Source organism: Eubalaena glacialis, chromosome 10, assembly GCF_028564815.1.
Source record: "Eubalaena glacialis isolate mEubGla1 chromosome 10, mEubGla1.1.hap2.+ XY, whole genome shotgun sequence".
NCBI lineage: Eukaryota > Metazoa > Chordata > Mammalia > Artiodactyla > Balaenidae > Eubalaena > Eubalaena glacialis.
This window is the reverse complement of record NC_083725.1, coordinates 68,666,213-68,693,149: the sequence shown is the minus strand read 5'-3', so window position 1 is coordinate 68,693,149 and position 26,937 is coordinate 68,666,213. Positions and strand designations below refer to the sequence as shown.

The 26,937-nt window shown below is 35.7% G+C and overlaps 1 protein-coding gene and 1 pseudogene across 1 annotated transcript in view; one reads left to right on the top strand and one right to left on the bottom strand.

The window, feature by feature from the left end:
- Nucleotides 1-327: 327 nt before the first annotated feature.
- PGM2L1 (phosphoglucomutase 2 like 1) overlaps nt 328-26,937 on the bottom strand; it is a 69,240-nt gene continuing 42,630 nt past the window's right edge. Inside the window, exons 4-15 of the mRNA XM_061201250.1 lie at nt 21,579-21,685; nt 20,786-20,870; nt 17,282-17,365; nt 11,389-11,582; nt 10,345-10,534; nt 9,700-9,797; nt 8,814-8,994; nt 6,992-7,085; nt 6,538-6,667; nt 6,123-6,312; nt 2,318-2,451; nt 328-573 (exon numbers count right to left, since the gene is read on the bottom strand). Of these exons, the coding sequence (XP_061057233.1) occupies nt 471-573; nt 2,318-2,451; nt 6,123-6,312; nt 6,538-6,667; nt 6,992-7,085; nt 8,814-8,994; nt 9,700-9,797; nt 10,345-10,534; nt 11,389-11,582; nt 17,282-17,365; nt 20,786-20,870; nt 21,579-21,685 (1,590 nt within the window). The 3' untranslated portion in view covers nt 328-470. The remainder of the gene's footprint in view (nt 574-2,317; nt 2,452-6,122; nt 6,313-6,537; nt 6,668-6,991; nt 7,086-8,813; nt 8,995-9,699; nt 9,798-10,344; nt 10,535-11,388; nt 11,583-17,281; nt 17,366-20,785; nt 20,871-21,578; nt 21,686-26,937) is intronic.
- On the top strand, nt 23,753-25,114 carry LOC133099291 (short/branched chain specific acyl-CoA dehydrogenase, mitochondrial-like; annotated as a pseudogene).

Below are 26,937 nucleotides of genomic sequence, written 5' to 3'. Positions count from 1 at the left end.
CCTGTGATATAACAATGACACTTTTCCACAGTATACTGGGAACAGTGCCATTTTCTTGCCAATTTTATGGATTAATTTCCTTAACTAATTCTACAATTATATAGCATTTATCTGCCTTAAAAAAAAAAACTGTGCTATACACAATTACAAGAATATGGAACTAAGCTTAATCACACTTTAATAAGAAAACTCACATTTGTATTGTTTTGTATTGATGTGTTACCATAATACTTTTAATGTAATGACTTTTGTTCAAGATTATGAAAAAATTTGAATCATTTCTCTCCAGACCATTTCATTTCAAATGTATACAGTTTGTTTAGTCAGCCAACCAAAAAGAAAGAAAATAAAAGGAAAAAGATACTCGGCCAGATGAGACAGAGAGAGAATGCTAACTCGAGTTCAATGCATGGAGTTCTTGGTTGTTCTGTTCCATGGGCCAGTGCAAAGCAATGATGTACTGGTGAACACTACACAGAACGCCAGGTCAGTCCATTTTTACTGGGCTCAAGAAAATTCTCAATCAAAGCTTCAATGAGTTTCTTCAATTCCTCTTCTAGTAAGGCAGTGTCACTGAGGGAAAAGGTTAAGAGTTTTGAAGTTCTTTATTTTCATAGCCTTAAAATTTGTTTAAGTTGTTATAACTTTTTAAGAGGGCATATACCTGATGGGATGATTAAACAACTGGTAAACGAAAGAGAAATTCCCTCAGTTAAAACAAAACAAAACAAAACAAGACCAAAGGTGGGAAGAGGGGACTCACACACACGGAAAACACCATTATCACAAACTGAAATTGAACTGCATTAAAAGGAGTTCCTTGGTACATGAAACATGGATGAGTTATAGTATATCTAAAGATTTCTCCTGAATCAGATAATTTAATGGCTTAGAACACCAATATCAGGTATTAAGATAAAATGGCTTCCTGAAATACTTTGAAGAATACCCCGTACAGATTATTATGGGATGATACAGCATATCTTTCAGGTAGTAGAGAAAGAGATGTGACTAAAAAAATGAGATGCTGAAAAAACAGCAAGTATTCCCGTCAAAGTTATCACCTGGAGAGGTGCCACTGCCCAAAACATTTCTAGGAATGCCTCTTTAAAACTGCCTTCACAGTCATTTTACAAGCTACACAACAAATCAATTTTTATTACTTTAATAATCAACCTTCATTCTTAGCCAAAGATAGCATTATTCAATATGTTTTACTTCACACTCTGCTCTGAATGACTTCAGGAGGTCATTTTTTTCCCCCAAAGGAAATAAAATCTGCTCCTCAACGCAAAGATTAGGGAAACAGTAAATAATGTAACTTGGGCTCTGAAGCCAATTCCAAAAAAAATCTCCTTCCCAAATATGTATTGATCAATGACAACCTCATAGGAGATACTACTTATGAAAGTTTAAAAAGTTTAAATACCCTCTGAATATATTATTAAAGTCAAGTTAATTTAGTCACAATTCATACTCCTAAAAGGATATTTATTGTCCAGATTAAGTCAAATCATGTTACATGTAGAAAATGAGAATTTGGCAATAAACAAACTACTTGTTGATCAATTCTTTATGTTCATCATTTAATAGTTAAAGCTCAGAGAGCCTTCCCAAGAATATAAATTCACTAAAAAATTAAAATTCAGTTCCCAAATAATGCAGCCTCTTTGGAAAACAGTCTGGTAGTTCCTCAAAGAGCTAAACATATAACTACCATATGACCCAGCAATTCTACTCCTTATATATATATGATATATACCCAAGTGAAATGAATATATACATCCACACAAAAACTTGAACACAAACATTTAGAGCACCATTATTCATAATAGCCAAAATGTGGAAATAACCCAAATGTCCATCCTCTGATAAACGGATAAAAAAATATGGTATATCCATACAGTGGAATATCATTGAGCCATGATAACAAATTTTTTAAAAAAGGAATAGAGTACTGATTCATGCTAACATGGATGAACCTTGAAAACATTATGCTAAGTAAAGATGCCAGTCACTAAGGACCACATACTGTATGATTCCATTTATATGAAATGTCCAGAAGAAGCAAATCTATAATGACAAATAGTAGATCGGTGGTTGCCTAGGGCTGGGAAGGAGGGGAGTGGAGAGTGACCGCGAATGGGTATGGGGCTTCTTTCTGAGGTGATGAAAATGTTCTAAACTTGATTAGAGTGATGTTTCCACAACTCTGAATATACTAAAAAACATTGTTGTATACTTTAAATGGCTGAATGTAAATTACACCTCAATAAAGCTTTTATATATATATAATATTTAAAAAGTCAATTCTCACCTCTGGTCAGGTGACGCACACATCTCTGCATAATACTTTATCTTTGGTTCTGTCCCACTTGTCCGAAGAGTAGCAACACAGCCATTTTGAAAAGTAAATGTAATCATTTGGCTGTTTTTACTCACAGGCAGCACCTATGCACAAATGCAACAACAGCTCAATTACACTTGGTACCTTTCTTGTTTTCAAGAGTTGTAAAATACATTCCACTTATATGAGGTGTGTAAAGTAGCAAAATTCATAGAAAGAGAAAGTAGGAGGGTGGTTGCCAAGGGCTAGCAGGAGGGGGAAATGGAGACTTGTTTAATGGGTATAGAGTTTCAGTTTAGCAAGATGAAAAAGTTCTGGAGATCTGTTGCACAACAATGTGAATATGGTTAACACTACTGAACTGTACTCTTAAAAATGGTTAAGATGGTAAATTTTATGGTTTTTTTAACTGCAATTAAAAATTTAAAAATATTTTTAAAAGAATTGTAAAATACAAAAGATTACATGCATAATAATTCATAGCTGTACCATTTACTAAACATTTATAATTGTACAGGCACTGGATTATATACCTTACACACATGATCTCCAGGCCTCAACAATAATCCTGCAAAGTAAATATTACTGCCAATTTACAGACAAGGCTCAAAGAGAATAAACGACCTGTTCAAGGTAATCAGCTAAGTGGCAGAGCAAGAAGTTGAAGCCAGGTCTATCTGTACCAAAGTCCAAACTGCCTCTACGTTTGCAAAGTGCTTTAGAATTTCAAAGCACTTTCACAGATAGTTTATCAGTAGTCTCCAAAGCAGAGTACACATATCCTAGAGGACAGGCAAAATAACCCACTGGGGTGTAAAATACATATGTATTTTTTTTTACCTAAAAGTTAAAACATGAAATGAAGCTTTACTGACATTAAATATATGGATTAACACTGGTACTCTTCCTGGATCACAAATCAGTCTGTGAGGGTATCTCAAGGGACCCATGGGGGTTGTACTAGGGCAGAAGGGTTGACAGTGGTGCCTTCCCTCAGGTGTAGCGAGCCTGGTCCTCTCCGTGAGATCCCTCTCTCAGTCAGTGGTACTACTAGTTGCTTAAGACAGAGACCTTCCTTCCCTCTTTTCCCCTCACAGGCCATCAACTAGCAAGTCCTGTCAATTCTATCCTTTATTTAACTCAATTTTGTCTGGCTCTCTCCATCACTACTGCTACCATATTACATTCAGGTTCCCATCATCTCTCATCTGGATTACTGAAACAGCATACTAACTGATCTCCCTGCCTGGAAGTCTGCCCCTCTCTAACCCACTCACCGCACAGGCCATTCTTCTTTGCACTCCACACTACAGCTGTAGAGAACTCCTTGTGGTTCTCTGAAAGAAAACATGCCTTCTCACCTCCAGACATAGCACTTGCTGCTCCCTTTGCCTGAAACATCCTCTGTTCCTCCCACATCTGGATAACTCCTACCCAGACTCTAGAACTCAGCTCACAGAAGTCCTCTGCAAAGCCTTCTGTAAGCCCCTCAAATATGAGTAAGGGTCTTTCCTATGCTCTTCAATGGCACCCTTATGTACCTCTGGTAGCCTTTATCATTTTGTAAAGTAACCACTGTTTGCTTGACCATTTCCCCCCTAGACTCCTGAGTGTAGAAACAGTGCCTTTGTCATTACTGTATTGCCAGTGTGCCTGTGCCTGTAGCACAGAAGGGTTTTAATAAATGCCTGTTGAACACACAGTTAATGCCAATCTGAAGTTGGAGAAGAAAGAACTCAGGAAGTCTTTGACAGTCACTGCGTGTGACCTTAGGGGATTAACAAATATCTACACTATGAGTCTTACAAAACTGTTGTAAGCATCAGTGGAGAATAGATAGGAAAGCACTTTGAATAACAAATATCATAAACTTTAAAGGGATTCAAGAGGAAAAAAGCATCACATCAAGAACTATTCTAACGACAGCAACATTAGAGAAATAAAAAGAAGCAAAAAATTTGGTTCTTTTCAATTAGTTTACAAAGACGGAAAAATAGATACACACATATGTGCACACAGAATAACAACTGAGAACCAATTTTTGTTGACTGGATGAAAATACACAAAGGGAATATGGGTAGTATTCTACATAAAAGGCTTGCAGATTTCCCAAAATATATTATGCGCCTAGAAGCTTGAGACAACATCAGAAATTATAAATAGAAATTTAGGCTAATAATTGTAATCATAACAATAACAAAATAAATATAATCAGCAATCTATAGGGCTTTTAAATATTAGTTGAGCACCCACTATGTAGGCAGGAGCTTTGACAGGCATAAAGCTATATTAGAAATGGATCTGCCATGAACAAGACTATGATAACATAAGATAGAAAGTGATAAATGACAAGAGGAAGGCACAATATATAATGAAACCTCAGGAAGACGATATCGGATTATGGGACCTGGAGGGTATGTGGAGGAGGTGACATTTGCATGAAGTCTTAAAATGGCTAAAGTGTGGATCTGCAGCAGTAGGAAGAAAAGGTAGACTGAGGAAAAAGCCTGACCAAAAATAGAAAAAAAATTTTTAATGTATATATGTAAGAAACTATAAGTTATTCCATTTGGTTGGAGGTATAGGGAATAAAGTTGAAAAGGGAAGTTAAAACTAGAAAGATGAATAGCTTTGAAATTATAAGTATTTCTTTATTTATTTATTTTTAGGTGCTAAGATGATTAGGTAAAACATTAAATTTTTTTAAAATTTTAATTTTATTTTAAAAATTTTTATTGAAATATAGTTGATTTACAATGTGTGTTAGTTTCAGGTGTACAGCTATATATATATATATATATATATATATATATATATATATTCTTTTTTAGATTCTTTTCCATTATAAGTTATTACAAGACATTGAGTGTAGTTCCCTGTGCTATACAGTAGGTCTTTTTTGGTTATCTATTTTATATATAGTAGTGTGTATATATATATATATATTTTTTTTTAATAAATTTATTTATTTTATTTATTTACTTCTGGCTGCCTTGGGTCTTTGTTGCTGCACGCAGCCCTTCTCTAGTTGCGGCGAGCGGGGGCTACTCTTCATTGTGGTGCGTGGGCTTCTCATTGTGGTGGTTTCTCTTGTTGCAGAGCACGGGCTCTAGGCTCGTGGGCTTCAGTAGTTGCGGCACGAGGGCTCAGTAGTTGTGGCTCGCAGGCTCTAGAGCGCAGGCTCAGTAGTTGTGGCGCAAGGGCTTAGTTGCTCCGCGGTATGTAGGATCTTCCCGGACCAGGGCTCGAACCCGTGTCCCCTGCATTGGCAGGCGGATTCTTAACCACTGCACCACCAGGGAAGCCCCTAGTAGTGTGTAAATTTTAATTCCAAACTCCTAATTAATCCCTCCCCCGCTTCCCCTTTCGTAACCAAAAGTTTGTTTTCTATGCCTGTGAGTCTGTTTCTGTTTTGTAATATGCTCATTTGCATAATTTTTTTAGATTCCACATATAAGTGATATCATATGATAAAATTATGGGCTTTTAGACTTTATTTTCAACATTATTTAGCATCATCACACCTTTCCCCTCCCTCCCTTTCTCTTTCTGTCTCTCTCATTCTCCTTCCCGCTCCCCACCCACAAGGGTAGCATACACTTGGGGGAGTGGTGAGGACAGGATGGGAGTCAGAGCCAGTTGGTGAACTTACAACTGCTCTGGAGAAAAACAATGGACCCTAGTTTCAAGAAACTCACAGGCTTGACCTTCAACTATTTTACTGTAGTATGAATTATTACAAATTGTTGAAAATTTTAAAAAAATAGGTACTTACTGATTTCTTATCAGGCTGGCTGCTATCATATCCAGTGGTAACATCTCGTATATGCAATATAGCAAATGTCCCACAAAACTTTGGGTGTTCTTTTGGAGAATCAAAATTGCGAAGTCTTTCAAATATACTTTTGATGGTAGTTGGATCATAACACAAGAAATACGAAGTTTTTGAAATATGATAACCATATCTGCACAGAGATTTAAAGTGTTAAAATCAGATTTCAACTCACTCTTTAGAAAAGTATGCATTAAAGATAAGCCTATTACAGTGTTATGTAGAAAGTGGCAGTCCTTAATGCAGACAATTTTAGTACTTTTTAAAAAGGAATGACTATTCCTCAAAAATAAATTTAGAAGGTAGCACCAAAAAAATAAAAAAATTAGAACGCGAAATTCCTAATAGTAGAACTTACTTTTCATAAACGTTAATCAGTTGTTGTTTCAATGTTATATTCATGGTTTCCAGGTAAGATGCCATCTCAGCAACAACAACGGCTGCACTCACCCCATCCTTATCCAAAACTGAAGTTCCACACAGAAAACCTAAGAATTAAAAACATCTTTAAAGAGAAGGAAAATATAAGCCTATATATAATTTCAATAGTTTTACATTTCTTCAGAAGGACCAATGAATTTAAAAGCCTAGTAATAAATGAAACCCACCGATACTGAAGGTATTTAGGGGACCTTTAAGGTCTTTTTTTTTTTTCCTGATGAGAAATGTATCTACACATTTCAGAGTTCTCGGTGGTTTTTTTTAATCTCAAAATGCAAAACCAGATGACAAAAATTCCTCTGTACAGAATTAATTATATTTTAAAAAATGCTCTCATTCAAATTTCAAATATTTTAATATTTACTACATACCAATAGACTCCTCAAATGCAAAAAGGACTTCTTTCCCATTTTCCAGGAGGTCTTTTATCCTACTTCCAATCCATTTAAAACCTGGTAACGTTTCCTGAAATGCAGAGGAGGCCATTCTAGTTAAGTGACTCTCTCATAAAAATACATATTGGAGAAAAGCCTGTCACTAAATGCACATAACACTTCCATAATGATCTTCTGTTATGGTTTTCACCACAAAGATTTATACAGTGGTAAACATATAGTCATAAAGGGCATGGATACACACACTGTCGTGACTGATGACCTACCATTTTATCGAGCACAGAAATAGGTGATGTAATCCACCAAATATAATCCAATAAGTGGTGATGCATATAGTCACAAAGTAACATAAATACACACATATATTATGATCATCTGCTATTTATCAAGCACTGTAACAGCTGCTTTACATTATTATCTTTTTTAATGCTCACAAAAACTCTGTTGCTGAAACAGAGGCTCAGAGGTTCAGTAAATTTGTCCAAGATTACACTGCATATAAGAGATGGAGCCAGGATTCAATTATACTGCTTCTTAGAAACTGTCCCTTAAGCTGTATTATAAGCACTAATATAAAAGTGCCTATGAAGGTTTTAATTTAGTCCATCTGCGTAATCAAAGGCATTAAAGCTTTTTAATGATGCGCTTTTAACATTATCACAACATATACTTGAACCAAGTGTACTTTTACCATAACAGCATGGCCCAAATAAAACCATCAAGAAAGTGACTAAGTCCTTCTTTGGAAATTAGGACTTTTCATCAGATGAGCTACTGTTCATTTTAAAGACATGAACTCTTTTAGAGTCAATAGAAAGGGAATGTAATACACAGTGACTCTTGAGCTCTCCATTACTAATTTAAGATTTCTCATTCGCCTCCCTACCTCCTCACTGGAAAAAAAAAAAGCCAAAAATCTCTGCAGCACCCCACCCCCAACAAAAACAAGGAGGCACGTTTATAAATAGGTCTTTAGAATCATGTTCTTTTTTTCTCTTTTGTGCTCATTATACATTTTTCTTCCTACAAGGAAAAGGTTAACATTAGAGTAATTCAGAATTTTAGGTTTGAATACATTTTCAATTTCTTCTATTTTGCTATTTGTATTTTAGAAAGCCAGAGACTGGAAGTTCTATTTCATTGAGGAAGGTTCAATTTTCTTCTAGTTAGTCAATTAGTGTTAAGACCTGTAGCTTGATTGTGGCTCAAGAAAAATGCCCAGAGGTGACTTTTTCACTGATATTTGGCAAAGTTGGCAGAGGAAAAGTAACTTAATTGGCATTAGTCCCAGTAGCTATAAAAGTGGTCAGTTTAACTGCCCGAGGCTCACAAAGGTTAATGATCTGTGCTGAGAGAGTCATTATTTGTTTTTTGGATGTAGAATCATTGGGTCTTAATTTGCAATCTAGGAGACTACTTAAAGTTTCTTAAGACTGAACCTGAAGAGCCTAAACAAGCAGTCAATGACACCTACAATTTTTTGGAGCGGAGTTTATGTGATTGATGAGGTCACTCGGAGCCAGATTTTCTCGGTATGAAAGCCAGATACTGTTGTATGGAATAGTAAGCATTAAGGCAATTTCTAAAGAATGTCCTATCTTAGTTTCAGAAACTCACATACAGGATGAATTTGGCTCAAGGTTACTAAACAATCAAAAGATTAAGAAAGTGTTAACAGAATTAGAAAAAAAGAGGGAATTAGAAATGAAATCAATAAAAGTCAGTTTTGGTGGGAAGATGGCTTTAATTTATAGAAATAGGTTTAGAAAAGGAGCACACAGATATTATCTATTCTTACTTCAAAGTGAAATCCTTCTTTTAGTGCAATTGCCTTCAAAATTTTGGAAGAGACTGTGGTGGCTAACATATAAATGTTCTTCACATCAGCATTTCTTGATTTATTTTTCTTCCAGCAATCAAACATCCACCACCCAAACAAAGCTGCCAACTCATTCCCTGTGAAAACTTTCCAATCACCACTGTAGAGAGAATGAAAATTCAAGTCAAGACCTTTATAACTTCTCATTAAAACTCCTTGACCCCAGGACCTACAAATTACCATCATTCACATAGGAAAACCCAAAAACTACTGTATGGGATTTTTGAGAAAACATTTACTACTACTTCTCTAACTGACCAGGGAGAGCTTAGGGTAGAAATGGCAGCAAAGTACTTTGAAAAATTATTATGCTGTTACTTTTATTTTCTTACTTAATGAGAAATATGTTATAATATGATGTCCTCTTTATGTAAAGACATTTGTCACCACATTATAATGGCAAAAATACACAGCAACCAAAAGGATCATGATTAGGAAATGATTACACTGATAAAGCAATCTGTTGGGATACTATGCCAGTTTAAAAATGAATATTTTAAACAATATTTAAGGACAGAGAAAAATGCTCACAGTACAATATTAAGTGGAAATAATCAAGATACAAAACTATATATAGTATGATTACAATTTTATAAAAAACAAATATATCTTAAATATTTGAATAGAGAAAACATAGGAAGGAAATGTCAAAATATCAACCTAGGTGGTTATTTCTGGATAGTAGGCTTACGGGAGATTTATTTTCTTATTTTTTTTTTATTATTTCCAATGAGCCTATAAGACTTAAAGTCAAAAACTGTTTTTCAAAGTTTAAGCTTTTAATCAAATAAGAGGTTCTACTTACTTCTCCTGAAGTTCTGCCACTGCCAGTCGGTCTGCATCAGGATCTGTGGCTAGCACTATCCGGGCGTTTTCTTTCTCTGCCAGTCTCAAAGAAAGTTCCTGAAATGGTGACCCAAAAAGCTGGATTGCATTGAAGATGTTAAATTCAATGTAATATTCCTAAATGTAGGCACTATGTTAGTGATATGAATTTTAGAAGGAATATAGTTTGGCTAAATTTTTTTTTTACTTTATTTTACTGAAGTATAGTTGATTTACAATGTTGCGTTGATTTCTGCTGTACAGCAAAGTGATTCAGTTATACGTATATATACATTCTTTTTCATATTCTTTTCCATTATGGTTTATCACAGGATATTGAATATAGTCCCCTGTGCTATACAGTAGGACCCTGTTGTTTATCCATTCTATATGTAATAGTTTGCATCTGCTAACCTAGTTTGGTTAAATTTAAAATAAGCCTAGAAGTAAGGATATCCACCATAGAGATTTCAAACAAAACAGAATATATGGCTCTAATATAATTTAAAAGATGTAAACTAAAGTGGTTTTTGCTTTTGTAAGTAATCTTTGAATTGTCAAAGAGTTCTAGCTATATGATTAAGTTTAATACACTAATAATAATTTAAATATAGAAAAAATATACCAGCACAGATTCTCCTTCTTCAGGATTTGGGCATTTAACAGTAGAAAAGTCTGGATCAGGATCTTTTTGTTCTGGTACTGGAATTGGAGGCTTAAAACCAAATACTTGAAAAGCCAACTGCACATAGTCATGTCCGACTCCATGAAAAGATGTATGTACAAATTTCAAGGTGGTCTTTGAGTTTAATTCCCTGTAGAGGAAAATATCATTCAGTCAATATCATAAAACTCACTACTTGTGGTATAATTAAAATAATCTAGAGAAAAAGCTAAAATTTATTTTGCTAGGATAGGGAAAATATATTCAACAAGCCATGATATTTTCTAAAAATAGTGTTAGCTATTTATGGAATAGTTACAGAAATATGGAAATAGGTAAGGAAAAATCAAATTTTAGAGGAAATTTCCTTACCTTATATAGAGTGAATACATCTATTCAGCTATAATTTTTAACAGCTTTATTGAGAGGTAATTAATATACTATAAATTCATCCATCTATAATATACAATTGAATGGCTTTCACTATATTCACAGAGTTATTCGACCATTACCATAATCAGTTTTAGAACATTCTCATTACCCACCAAAAAACTCCATACCCCATAGCCACCACACCCTAATCCTCCCATTTTTCCCAGCCATAGGTAACCACTAAATACACTTTATGTTTCTATCTCTATAGATTTGCCTACACTGGACATTTCATATCAATGTAACCATACAACATGTGGTCCTTTGTGACTGGCTTCCTTCACTTAGCCTATTTTTAAAGTTTATCCATGTTGTAGTATGCAACAGTACTTTATTTCTTTTCACTGCTGAATAATATTTCATTGTATGGATATACTACATTTTATTTATCCATTCATCAGCTAATGAGTATTTGAATGTCTGTGTTATTTCTACTTTTTAACTATTATGAATAGTAGTATTTAGTGATAATTTTAATATAATGAATAGTCAACACATTTTTATCCCTATTGCTTTCTCTTATTTGTTAATCTTATGCTAAGGTAATATTATCCTATATTCCCACTTGGATACCTGTGAAAACAGATCTTTTTCAGATCTTCCATGTATCTCCTACAAATGTCCTGCAGAGGATCTCTCTTCAGTGGGCTGGTATCCACTAAATTATCATTCCAGGAACCATTCCAGGGTTCCACACATTCTTCTATACATTTCAGAATTTCTTTATCATGAGGAGATGTGATCTGAGCACCATTTTCCCAATAAACCTAGATGATAGGTAAACACAGCTATAATTACTTGAAATGTTGGCCATATGTTTTCTTAGCTACAGTAGAGATATTTGACTTTAAAAAGAAGCATACCTGGACTTCCCCGGTGGTGCAGTGGTTAAGAATCGCCTGCCAATGCAGGGGACACGGGTTCAAGCCCTGGTCCGGGAAGATCCCACATGCTGCGGAGCAACTAAGCCCATGCACAACAACTACTGAGCCTGTGCTCTAGAGCCCATGAGCCATAACTGCTGAGCCTGCGTGCCACAACTACTGAAGTCTGTGTACCTAGAGCCCATGCTCCGCAACAAGTGAGGCCACCGCAATGAGAAGCCCGCACGCAGCAACAAAGACTCAACGCAGCCAAAAATAAATAAATAAATAAATTTATTTAAAAAAAAAAAAAAAGCATACCAAATTAATCAAGTAGAAAATGTCAACACTGGACTAACTTAATAAACACCTAAGGATATTGATAGTAATGATTCCACAGGGACTTTTCAATAAAATGATCCGGTATTATTTTCTCATTTAGAAGTATACTTTAATAACAATACAAGTAAAATATAATCGGGGCATCATTATGACAATGTTAAAATATGCATATACCATAATGTACAATCATAATCTTAGATCTATAGCTAAATATATAATAAAGAAGATCTAAGAAACCATGGAATATCCATAAAACTTGATACTATGAAATTTTAGCATTATAAAATGGTTCTGTTATATGATAAAGAAGAAATTATTTTTCAGCTATAAATTAAAGTAGAATTTATGTCACACTAAATAAAGTCTATTCCAGGAAAGATTGTTAACATGCTAATTATTCCATACACATTTCAATATATGTATTTTCAGTATTTAATGAAAATACATTTCATTAAGTTGTCAGTTTGTCAAGTAGCCTGATCAACAAGACAGTAGGAACAGTTAACAAAAAGGCAAGAAAATGTATTTCTATAATTCACAGGATCTCAAGGTTAGAAGGGACTCTGCTTAGGGAATATCTATACCAACTTCTCCCATGTATTTGACATGAATCCCTTCTACTGCATCCTGAAGGAAGGAAAGAAGAATACTTTTGAATATATACTATGTACAAAACTCTGTACCAAGCAATATGGTAGACTACATGACCTAAAAATTCTCACTCTATAAACACCTCAAAATGCTAGATAAAGTAGAAAAAGTATTATCTAAAATGCACAGCTTGGTTCACAAGAAGGAAAGGGAAAACTCCAGGCATTGGGAAAAAAGGAAAGAATGGAAAACCAGAGTGATAAAGCTGTGGGCTGATGCTGTGGCCAGTTGGGGTTTGGGAACTGTTCGTTTATCCGGCTCCTGAGTTTTAATGCCCATGCGGAAGGTAGGGAACTGGAACTAAGATGCCCCTCTTAGTGGAAATGTAGAATAGAAAAAGTTCTGCCCACTATTATTGAAAGATGATGAGGAAGCATGTCTGTTTCTTCCCAAGTTCTGGGTGATTAAAAAATTTCAAATCTGAGATCTAAAATAACACAGAAATTGCTCCCAGTCAGTGAAACTCCTGAGGTTCCTGCAGAAATTTAAAAAACAAAACCAAAAATTGCTCTTAAGGGATGCTCCCACATTCCAAGCAACCAACAAGATTCTGTCCATAGGCCCTGAAAGCTCTTTATGAAAATTTATATAACATGAGAAAAAAACATCTTGGCCTTTCTCCCTGCCTCGTATGTGAATGTGATGCCTAGAGGAACAGCAACACATATAATGGCCATGCTTGAAGAAAAGGCCAAAAAAACTGCAGAGGTGCCAGGCCCGACAACGCTGAGCTACAGAACCATGCCAGCAGCCACATACTTCTGGATTTTTTGTTACGTGAGAAAAATAAATTCCTATCAGCTTAAGCCACTTTTGTGGGTTTTCTGAACCTGCAGCAGAAAGTATCCCTACCTGATTTAGTAACAGAAAAATCCATGCCACAAAATATACCCAGGAATAAACTTAAAAAGAAATGTAAAAGATAAAAAATCTTTAAAATGTTACTGAAGGGTCTAAAAGAAGTCTTGGAAGAATAGAAAGATACATTCTGTTCTTGAATAAAGAGACTCAATAATATGACAAACATATTGAAGCTCCCTAAATTAATGTACAAGTAAAATATGATACCAATAAAAATGCCAAAATTTTTCCAGATGGAAAAAAAATACCATGCATGGAAAAATATCATAAATAAAGTCAAAAGGCAAATGATAATATGGGGGGAAAATACCTGAAAAACAGATGACCAAGAGCTACTTTGGAGTTCCTACAAATCAACAAGGAAAAGAGCAACTACCCAAGAAAGAAATGGGCAAAACCTTTAACAGACTTTTCAGGAAAGGGAACACAAATATCATATAAATGTATGAAAAGAAGCTCAACCTTACGCATAAGACAGTTACAGATTAAACATAACATTTCCATATATCTGATTGGCAAAGATGAAAAAGTTTGATAATACAATAATGGACGGTGTGGGGTAAAGACCCTCATATTGTTGGTGAGAGTATCAATTAGAACCACCACCTTGAATACAGAATGACAAATTTTATTTCATAGTCCCTTTGACTCAGAAGTTTCACATCTAGAAATTTATTTTATAGCTCAGCAGAGCCACAGAAATATAATGTGAGCCACAATGCAAGTCATATATTTTACATTCTTTTATTGTATTAACTGTCCGAAATCTGGTGTGTATTTTACACTTACAGCACATCTCAATTCAGACTAGTCATATTTTAAGTGTTCGATAGCCATAGGTAGCTGGTGGCTATCAGCTTGGACAGTGCAGCTATAGATAAGAATAAAAACAATAGGCAACATTTATTATTTACCGGAGCCAGACACTATACTAAGCATTTTTCATGCACTATCTCCCTTAATCCTTACTCTCACCCTATGATGCTGGTTCTAGTATTATTCTCAGTTTGTAGATGGAGAAACTAAAGCACAGAGAAAATAAGTAACTTGACTTAGGTTACAAAGCTTCTGAGTGGCAGAGGTACAAACCCACCCCATAATTCTCTTAACTGCTATTCCATACTGACTCTGTAAGTCTACTTGTACATATGAACAAAGATGTATGTAGAATAGCATTCACTGTAGCACTGTTTGTAAGCAGCAGATCAGAAACAAATGAAATATTCATCAACAGAGGACTGGTTAAATAAATTATGACTCATCTATATAGGTTTTTAAAGATGAATGAGGCAAACGTATCTATCTATAGATGGACTGATGTAGAAAATGATCTCTAAGGCTGTTTCACACTGTTGTGTGAAAAAAACAAGGTGCAGGACACTATATATAGTGCCCTGCCATTTATGGGGGAAAAAAAAAAAGAGGAGTGACCAATACATGATTGGTCATGATTACACATGTATAGACTCTCTGGAAGGAAACCAAAACCAGAAACAGTATTTGCTTCTGAAAAGGGATACTAGGGGAAGGGGGTGGGAGAAATACTCCTTATTGTTTAACTTTTTACACTGTTTAACTTTCATACTTTTTACCTTGTGCTTATATTGAATACTTTAAGAAAACAAATCTTTGAGGGTCTACTATGTGACAAGTATGTTCAATAGCAGTAAATATCAAAACAAAGTCCCTCCACCCATGAGCTTATATTGGGGAATGGGGTGGGGACAGTCAAACAAACAAGTCAATAAACAAACAAGATAATTCATCGTAAAGAAAGCAGGTAATTACAGATAGTGATAAGTTTTGTGAAGGAAATAAACAAGATGGAGAGAAGCCACTTCAGATAAGGTGGCCAGGGAAGGTCTCTTCAAGGAAACAACATCTGGGCAGGAGTCTGAAGGATGAAAATAAGCAAATTTGCAAGATTTGGGGAAGAGAAATACAAGCAGAGGAACAAACAAAAGGCTCAGAGTGGGAAAAGGGCTTGGTATACTGAAGGAGCTGGAGGAATGGAAAGGAGCCGCAGTGTGACTGGGACGTACTGAGCACAGGAGAAGAATGAATGAAACAAGGTGGAAGAGGCAGGCAGGAGACAGTCCTGTAAGCCCCAAGGTAAGCAGTTTGGGTTTAGCAGGAAAGTTAACATGACCTGTTTATATTTTAAAAGATCATCTGGCTGCTTGGTGAAGAATGGACTGCAGGGGAGAAAAATGGAAGCAGGGAAGAGACCAGCTAAGATGTTGTAGTTCAGGCGAAGACAACAATGGTTTAGAACAGTGGAGGTAGAAGGTACTGGCAGAAGTAAACATATTCTACATATATTTGGATGTATATGTAGATACATATGGATACACATGTATCTACAAATTATACATACATATACGTTTGGATGTATATGTATAATTTGTAGAACCTGTTAGTAAATTAATATCAGTAGTAATCAAGAATGAATTTTGGTTTTTGTTTAGGTGGGTGGTAGCGTGAATTTACAGAGATGGATAAGACTGGGGGAGGAACCCATTTGGGTGTATATGTGGCAGGTCTGGGGGGAATCAAGGCCACTGTTTCAGAGACTAGTACTAATTTTGAGATGTCCATTAGGCATCCCAACAGATATTAAGTTGGCAGCTGGATTCAGGAGTCTGATGCTCAGAGGAGAGATCTGGGTTCTTAGCTCTCTTTGACAGTTAACCTCTCCCTCCTTGCAACTCCCTTACCTCTTTCATTTTTATCATACCAGTCTCTTCCGGTCTTTGTCCTATCTCCAGCTCCTCTTCTTTCTCCCTTCACTTGAAGTTGATATTCCCTAGGGTTCCATTCTTGACCTCTTCTTCTAACCTACACTGTCTCTGGGCTGCTCATCCAAATAAAGAATTTCCAAATATTCTTATGTACTCTAATACAATATGTACGGTGATCCCAAAATCTGTAACTTCAGCGCAGATTTCTCCCCTGAGCAACAGGTCTACATATTCAACTGCCTACAGGTCATTGCTGCCTGTTTGACCCACAAATCCCTCAGACTTAATTATGTCCAAAACTAATTAATTATGCTTCTTGCCTGCCTCTATAAATGGTAACACTACCCATTTAGCTGGCCAGGGCCAAAATCTTAGATTAGTATTAAATATTCTTTTCCCCAGTGAAACAGAGCTTAGTGTGCCTGGAGTCTCCCTACACAAGATGAAAAAAGAATATAAGATCATGGACTCATCAGCTAGGAGCCCCAAACACTGGTTCAATACTGTGCCATATCTTCTGTTTGCCCCTCCAGAGCCACTCTTCACCCTTCCCCACCCTGCTTTCTGCCATGAAGCCTGACACATCAAATAGATCCTGTGGCCAATAGGGAGTCCCAGCAGAAGGTTGGAGGGAGAGGAGAATGAGGTCAAGATACTATTCCTCCGGCTCTCTTCCATCAAACTCCCATTTATTCCTTAAGTTCTTGGTACAAAATGACTTTATTTCTGAAATGGTAGAGAGGGTGGATTTGGGATGGGTTGGGGAAATCAAAGGCAGTAAGATATCAGAAGTAAAAAGACCATTGAAGAGACTTTTGTAATAGTACATATTGAAACGTAATAAGCGCCATTAGGGATACACATTCTTTGAGGGGTAGCCTCAATGTTTTTATCTTTCTGTTCCCAATGTCTAACCCTGCTCCCCACTGTAGAAAATATACTCAGCACATATTATTTAAATAAAATAAGAACTATGAAATGACCAAAGATGAGGAGTCCAAGGTTTACCTTGTATCCATTGTCTTCTTTGCGGTTGTGAGATGCAGTAATCATCACACCTGCAACTGCTTTGAGCTCCTGGACTGCATATGGCTAAAAGAACAATAACAATAAATATTTGTTTCTTAGCTACTCACACATTTGACATAAGAATAACTTTGATTAAATAACTGGAAAAGACATTAAGATATAAATAGCCTAAAACCTCAATAATCAACTCCAGGTTCCTTGGGTGGGATATAACTAAAGCCACCTAAATATTAGGTCATCAATAACCACCTAACTGTTAGACTGAATGGTTTTTTTCCCCTCTAGTCTCACTTAACTTAGTCCTATAATTATTTTGTTCATTTAACAAATATTTAACAAACACCTATTATATGCCAGATACTCCACAAGACTCTGGAGATATGAGAGGGGAATATAATCATAAAATATTAGACCTGTAAGTAAATTTAAGAAATCATCTAATCTATCATATTTTACATATTTTACACACTGTATACTGTTTATCCAACATTATATAATCATAAGGGAGAATATATAAGAGTAGAACTTAGGTCTCTTGCCTTCCAATTTGAAGATCTTTACATATACTCTGTAGCCTCTATAGCATATAAAGGTCAATTTACCATCTCTCCCAAAGTTAATTCCCAGGTTGAATTTCCCTTTTTCTTTGCAGTTATTATTTTTTTGCCTAAGATGTTCCCCATATTCCTTCTACCATCACATCTAACTTCTCTTCTCCTGGCCATGGGTGGGTGGACACATGACCCTGATCTGACTAGAGTAACCTATTCCCTTGATGATTTAACTCAGAGACTGGCTCACAACCCAAGCCTGGTCAGAGTCTTTCTCTAAGATGTCTCTGCTATAGGTAGTCAACGAAGATTGCCTTTTGACTCAAAGACATGGTGATAAAGGGTGCTAAAAATAACTTCCCTAGAAGCTAGAGCAAATCTACCTGCAATAAGAGAGGAAGGCCAACACACAGTTACAGCTGGAAATGGTAACCCAGTGGCAGACTCCTACATAAATGTTCTACATTTCTGGGCCCTCCCTGGTTTCTGTCATTCGTTAGAGCTAATTGTTTAGAAATTCCTTCAATTCTTTGAGCCACTCCATATATTTCCAATAAATCACTAGTAACAGTTTATAGAGACATTATCTAATGGTCAAACATTTGGTAAAACTTGCCCACAAAATCATGTGAACCTGGCATTTTTATTTTGAGAAGATAAATAAAAACCAGTTCAATTTCTTTAGGACTATTCAGGATTTCTATTTCTATTTCTTATCAGTTTTGATGTATTAATTATTCTAGAAAATTGGCCAATTCTCCCAAGTTTCACATTTATTTGCATTATGTTATTCAGAATATTGTGATTTTCTTAATCGCTATGTATTTATTATTCACTCTTTTACTTTCTTTGTCTTTTTTTTCTTCAGCACCCTTGCCAAAAGGCTTTGTCTATTTTATTAATTGTCTCTTCAGAGAGCCAACTCTCGCTTTTGTTGATACACTCTTTTCTTTGTTTTCTATTTAATTGATTTTTCCTCATATCTTTATTATTTCTTTTATTTTATTTGGATTTATTCTGTTTTGGTTCTAACATACTAAGTTAAAGTCTTAGCTCATTATTGAAAAATTTTTTTTCCTAATATATTCATTAAGACTATAAATTTCCCTTTAAGTAGGGCTTTAGCTATATCCCATAGTTTTTGCTATTTATTGTTTTCATTGTTGCTTAGTTTTAAATACAGACAGTCCTTGCTTTGCAAAGTTCCAGTATACATGAATTTCTGATACCATATTTTAGTTAAATAATACCAGTCTCCCAACAACATGCTCAAATTTTAGTTACCATGCTATACTGCGAGTAACTGCATCAAGTACAAACCTGGCTGCTAGCTCTTCAGTCTGAAATAACTGTGTATATAAGAGATTCATCATGATTAGTAACAATCATGTCATCAAGTCTGTCAGTGATTGGTCACTGTGCATCTGTTAGTCAGCTCTCTCACAGACAGCAAAGCATGTAGCTGTGTTGCCTCATCTCCCAGTGATATACCCATGTGACAATTTTGCAAAAATGGGTAACTGAAAGAAGGAACTGGCCAACAAAGATGAAAGTGCAGCAAAGAAACAAAAGTGATAACAGTGGAAGTGACATTTGAATCGACCATAAATGGAGTTATAGAAGAAATAACCGGGAACGTTGACACTGCTGTCATTCAAGAGACTCTAGATGTGCAACCAGATGAGCTTAGTGAAGGTGAATGTATGGCTATAAATGAAGGATGCGGTTGTGATGAAAGGGATGAAGCTGTCCCAGAGGGAGTGATACTGGCAAAAAAAGGAATTCTCAGAGACATTTTATGATACTGAAAGTACAAACGATAGGGAATTCCCTGATGGTCCAGTGGTTAGGACTCCACACTTCCACTACCGAGGGCCTGGGTTCAATCCCTGGTTGGGGAACTAAGATCCCACAAGCCACACAGCATAGCCAAAAAAAGAAAGAAAGAAAGTACAAAAGGTAAAATGTGGGAAGCTGATCCAGACTTAGAAAGAAGTGTGATAATTCAGCAAGGCATAGAGAAGATGCTTGCTCATATTGTTAAGTTATATGACAAGAAGCAAGCACTGGTCACAGTCTTGATACATTGTATTACAAAGAAATAAAACACTAAAGTGTTTTACCACTTCTAATGTTTTAAATTACAGAGTAGCAAATAAATATTAGTTTATTACTTTTTTCTTTTCTCTGTACATTTTTAATCAAGAGAAAAGGTATATTTAAGGTTTTGACAAAAAAATTTTAAAGGTCACAGAACAATCATAATTTCCCCCATTGATAACTAACATTGCTTTGCATGGTTTTAGCTTACACAGTTATCTTTACAGTCCTGCACTACCATGCAAAGCAAGGATGGCTATAGTTTCTAATCTTCATTGTATCTTCCTTAATCCATAAATTACTTACAAATGTCTTTTTAAAATTCCAAACATGTGGGGATTTGTGGGTTTCTTTATTTTAAATCTTATTGCATTGGGGTCCAGGGCTATGGCTTAATAAGCAATTCTCTTGTATTTGTGAGATTTCCTTTGTGACCCTATTTGGTAAGAATGAGTATCCTACCATCACGGAATACAGGGTTTACACACAGACACACACACACACACGATTAAGCACGCTAATTGTGTGTTTAAATCTATCCGTAATAATTTTTGCCTGCCTGATAAATCAGTTTCTGAAAGAAGAGTATTAAAATATCCCGCCATGACTGTGGATTTGTCAACTTGTTATAGATCAAATTCTTAGGTGGTTCGACACATGCTTGTTGAATGAAAATAAATTCAGAGCAAAATTTGTTTTCTTTAGGTCCTTCATATCACTTAATACAGAACTATATGCATGACAAAGATTTAAATCCTGCTTGATTTAAGAAATCTTTTCAAGAGCAATCTTTTTAATCTTTTCTGTACAATCAGTGATACAACACACTTACTACAAAAGGCGTAGGAACATATCTTGAAAAAAGGTACACAGGAACATCTTTGGCCAGTAAGACTGCAGCAGTGAGTTTAGCAAGCCTAAAAAAAAAGAGATTTCACTTGGTCCTTAGCTTTACATACTTTTTGAAAACCAACCTCTCATAAAATACATGTATTACAATTATTCTGAATACACAGTAGCATAATACAACCGATTCTTATAATCACTAGTTATTTAAGATTCATACTCCAACTTTAAAATGTTAAATAAGATTTTTTTGAAAAGGAGTAACAAGGAACAGAATTGACATTTAAATTTCTTCCTTTTTTCTCATTCATCTTCTGATGGCTCTTTTAATAAGAAATAAAACATGCAAAAGGCAAAAAACATGGAAGAAAGTGAAACCAGAGACTTTGATAAACACAATATGCCTATTTACCCCGTGAAGAAAAAGTATCACTATATCATGATTAACTATGTGTGAAAATACCCTAAACCTAATCAAATAGGACTATAATGAGAGAATGCAAGTTACGTAATCCTCTTACCCAGTGCCTCTGCCAAAATCATCACATAGTCTATGTCATTCTAAACACTAACTCTAAACATTTAGAAATTTACTCCTTTCTGTAAAAACCAAAGGTTATCTTTGAAATGCTTCTATTTCAGCTCTAAAATAAACATTAGCATGTGATCACGTTTTTTGGGACAGCTTCCTGTTTCAGAAATCCTACAACTTGGGCATAACATTTTTTTCAAGGTTTTATTCCAATCCAGCTTAATCTCTGAAACAATTAACACTGTACCTCTGGCTGCTGCAGCTGCTAGTTACTTGACCCCGGGTGTCGTACCCAACGACAAAACCTCTTTGCTTGAAGTCTGAGAAACATCCCTCAAGGTATTTGTACATCCCCTGAAGCAGATAAACACAGAAAATTAGTTCCTGACTAATGCCTGCATTTTCGACGACTTAAGGGCTATTCTTTTTATGTGTGGTGTGCAGCTTATTGGCTCTCAGGGAACTGGCTTCCTCCTTTTGCCCATGTTTACCAATGTGAGAACAACAATGTTCAGTCCTCAAATGTGAGATGATAAACACCTATTTCCTGGAGTTTCAGACCCATTTAATACCACAGAAATATCAATTAAGTAACTTAAATCCAATACGATACATAAAACATTAGGGAAAAAAAGATGGGACATGAGAGTCAGAATGCGAAAAAAAAAAAACTTGTTAGAAGAGCCAAAAGAAATTGTTTCTTGCCTTAAGGCTCTAGAGAACAAAATTTTGACCATGTTAGGCCTTGCTAAAGCATAAGATTGAAGCTAACTAGAAGATTTGATCTAATTTATGACACAAACATTTAAAATCAACAACATAAACCTTCATTAGAACATTTCTTAAGATGGCTGATACCATTCTTTAGTTTTAAAATCTCACAGAAAGAAAATCTCATAAACGAGGAAAATTTGCAGTCAAGGGTGACAAAAAAATGAAATGAAGTATTTAATATTGAAAATATCACAATAATAAGCCAAAACACCATTTAACTATCTTATGAATGATTTGCTAACTTTAATAAACACTTTCGTCTGTAAAAATAACACTTCATATTGCTACAGTCCTTTTAAAACTACTTTCTCGAATGTTGCCACATTTAATCCTCACAACAACCCCCAAAAGAAAGAAATGAAGATACCAGTTCTATTTTTGTCTCTGTCTTTCAACATTTCTTCCAAAAAAGAGGAAACAAAATAAGATTGACGCTCCATTTAATGACTTACCCAAAGCCATTCATTCAACCAAAACTATGTTATACTGATTTATTGAAGACCTACTATATGGCAGGGACTGCTAAGTAACTATGTGGCAGCACCAAATGAGACCCCAGTGACTTCTGGACCCTTCTTTCATGGTTCTTTCAAGTATAATTATTCTTCCTAACCTACTCCCTACGAGTGAGTGTGTGTGTGTGTGTGAGCCCAAGCATGCATGCAATATAGCCCAAATTGACTAGTTTCACCAACTTATTTATTTCTAATGATGATACTATCCTAAAACCTCACAGAATCTCATTCTCTGGTGTAAAAATCCATCTTCTCTTATCCCTCTATACATAGGTTCTGAAAAACACTAGGGTTTAAGAATTAGATTCCATCTGGCTTTTCCACTTCAAATAATGGAATCTCAACTCCTGTAAAAATTTGCACTTCTGTAGAAATTGATTTTCAAACACCTCCTCCACTCCTTTTTCTGAAGTCAAGGAATCTTCAGTTAAAATGAAAGCTTATAAGGAAACCCAACATACAAAAAAGATCGAACTGAAGCATTTCTGGACGAAGAAAAGAAAGGGGCTGGGGGCAGGAGGAGGTAAGTATCCTACCTATTCAGTCATCTTGTCATCCTTTGTTCCTGATCCCCTGCATTAGCCCCTGGATTTAGAGAATTCCCATAGAATAAAGTTAAAGGTGATTTACTGTTTGGCAGTATCGATTAGAATTATATCTACTGAGCAATTCTCTAGTTCAGAACTATTTTTAGTATATGCTAAATGCATTTTGGCCTCGAAAGTGGAGTTCCTTGAAACAGTAAGGATGATTCACTGGAAAGAAAAGTAATTTGTTTCTAGAATAAGTTGCATAAAAATGGGGAGAAATAAAACAAATTGGATCATATCAACACTGTCTTAACTCTCAAAATATATGGAAAACCATGTTAAAAGGAAATATTTTCAACTAAATTTTCCAAATACTCCGGTTAACCTTTATCAATGGCCATATGCCAAAATGAGCAATAACCTTCTTTCTATCTAAATTTGTTTCTTTGTATTAAATGGAAATGTCAATATCCATTTCCTGGTTTCAAATGCAAAGTAACATTGTCAAGAAGTTGACAATGGCAACCAAAATAACTCAATAAGAAAGTCAGGAGAGCCGCTTCCCCGGATCCTTGACGGCGCTTGTCCTGGGGTGCAGAGGGAGGGAGCCACGGTTCGGAGGCTGCGCGGCGGCGCGCTGCTAAGAAGAAACTTCCCAATTTGCCTGTCTTCCTGGAAAAATCCTCCTCATGTCCTAAAATCTTCCCAGTCAGAAGCTGGACTCAGAACAACAAATAAGGGCCTACCCTATGCCCCTCTGCAAACATTTACAGATGAGGAGATGATGATACAGAGCACAGTTAAAAAATCTGCCCAGGAACAAATTGCTCCTTTGGTTTCAAAAATGGATGAAAATTCAAAAATGGAAAAATCAGTAATACGAGGATTATTTCAACAAGGGTTGATGGGTATTGAAATTGACACAAAATATGGAGGAACAGGAGCTTCATTTTTTTCCTCTGTCCTAGTGATAGAGGAATTAGCCAAAGTTGATGCATCTGTGGCTCTGGTATGTGACATCCAGAACACAGTAATTAACAGGCTAACTGGAAAATAGGGAACAGAAGAACAGAAGGCTATCTATTTGCCCAAGCTAGCTACGGAACAAATGGGAAGTTTCTGCCTTTCAGAGGCTGGAGCAGGTAGCGATTCATTTGCTTTGAAAACCAAGGCTGATAAAAAGGGAAATTATTATGTCATCAACGGGTCAAAGATGTGGATTAGCAACGCCAAGGATGCCGGGCTCTTCATGGTGATGGCAAATGTAGACCTTACTCTTGGGTATAAAGGAATTACCTGCTTCTTGGTAGATCGTGATACTGAGGGCCTTCATATAGGGAAACCAGAGAACAAAATGGGAATCAGAGCTTCTTCTACCAGCCCATTAACATTTGAAAATGTCAAGGTTCCAGAAGCCAATATCCTGGGACAAATTGGACATGGCTATAAGTACGCCATCGGGGGTCTTAATGAAAGTAGAATAGGAATTGCTGCACAGATGCTGGGACTGGCTCAAGGATGTTTTGAGACTACACTATTCCATATATTAAAGAAAGGGAACAATGTGGCAAAATAATATTTGATTTTCAGGGGCTCCAACACCAAGTGGCTCACATGGCCACCCAGCTAGAAGCTGCAAGATTACTCACATACAACGCTGCAAGGCTTTTAGAAGCTGGAAGGCCATTCATTAAAGAATCATCTATGGCCAAGTACTATGCATCAGAGATTGCGGGCCTAATAACTGGCAAATGTATCGAGTGGATGGGAGGAGTAGGCTACACCAAAAATTACCCTGTGGAAAAATACTTCTGAGATGCGAAGATTGGTACAATATATGAAGGAACTTCAAATATCCAGCTGAACACCATTGCAAAGCGCATAGATTCAGAATACTGACAGCCACGGGAGTGGGACCCCTCCCTGGTGTCACTGGTGTGAAATTTTAAACTATTGTGCCTTGTTGGGGGCTGCATTGAATGATCTTATTTAGGCCCTTCACCTTGGATCTGGAGGTAGACCTTTCCTGTTTCCTCTTTCCAATCTGCTTAACTTAGGCGCAGAAAATCATTTTTAAATTTTGGGAATAAATGCATCCATATTTTCTCCAAAACTATTTTTAAAACTCTATATGCATTATCATTTTAGCTTCAGGGTATACAGAATTTCACTCTATTAGAATTTGGAAAAATGAAGACAATATAAGTATTTCTTGCAGACATGGGTATTTTATATCCCTGCCATTGTGCATCAGTCAGAGAGACGTTTGTGATAGTTGGCAATTCTATAGAAGAAATAGATTCGATTCTAAGTTGCTAAACTAGGTAGCAACTGATAAAAATTTATTTAGAAAAATCTAAAAGTTTTAGTTCTGAATATCTGAAAATGAGTGGAAAATGAGGGTATAACTCTGTAGTTTATATAATCGAAGAAAGCATTTCAACAAAGCAATATATTTTGTTACTATAATTGACCAGTATGAAAGGTGCATTTCATTATGGTTTCAGTAGATCATTTTAAAAACAAGTCTCTATGTTAGTTTTCAAGTATGAAGTTTAAATAATTTGGTTTAATAATTAGAATATACTCAATATTGTAATATTCATTTTTTCTGTCTTTAAATTGAATACTGTTTTCTCAAACTTAGTTATTGAGTTTTATCATGAATAGTAATTCAGAAATTATATTTTGGTTCAATGATTCTCAAGAGGAGATGTCTTGTCCCCATAAAGAAGTGTATTAAAATCTTGTAAGGAATGAGGGATAGAAGGGAGCTGTAGAGTTCGAAAAGCATATTTGGTAATATAAAAAAGGACATTTCTGGGAAGGCAAAAATAAATCTGTTGTTTTACAGTCAAATTATGGAAAGGCAAAGCTCAACATAATATACGGCTGGCGATGCCATTTCTTCAGTATCAGGGATTCTCAATCAGAAGAGACCTTGTAGGGTACAGGTCCTCAGTCCCCTCAGGAGGGAGGAGGACAGTGAAGGGTGAGTGTTTTACATTTTCTGGAAGGGGGCATGGGTTAGAGATGTTGGAAAATGTTTCAAGGCTCATACAGTTGCTTAAAGTAATCACTGCTGTCAAAAGGGAAGCACTTTAGTACTTTAATGAAAGGATAATGTTTATTAAGAAAACTTGACATTTTCAAAGTAATTTTGCTTTCATGTTCATTGAATTGGGTTAATTTCTATAATGGATACCATAGTTAAATATTCAGAATTGTGTAAATACAATTGAGATAGGAATTACATTAAAATATTAGGAAGAAATACAGACAAATTTAGACCTTAGATCAAAAGAGATAAAGTCTACTTGATTTTCAGATAGGGCTGATGGAAGCCAGTCATTCAGTGTTTTAGAAGAAAAAGACAGTAATCTGATAAGGAAAGTAGGGGGATGGAGGAAATGCCCTAAAGGGGGGCTTGGACATCTTTAATTTCTGTGATTATGTGAGAGAGGTGGACTTTTCAGATAACGGAATAGAAGCCAACGTTAGTAAAAAGAATCCCAGCTTCCTCCTGTAGAGTTACAAACACGTGAAACTACAATAAGCCTCCTTCAGATTAGCAGCATGAGAGAGGCTCCCGTGTACATCTAGACCTTGAATTTATAGTTCATATTGATACAGTTCTAATTGTGTGTATATTTTTTGTGCAGGTTCACAAATAACAGTTGAAAATTAATTATGTATTGTAATTAATATCTGTACCTGCCTTCTTCAGTTAGTGAATTGTGTTACTGTACCATTTACCAAAGAGGATGTTGGGGGTTTTCCCCATAGT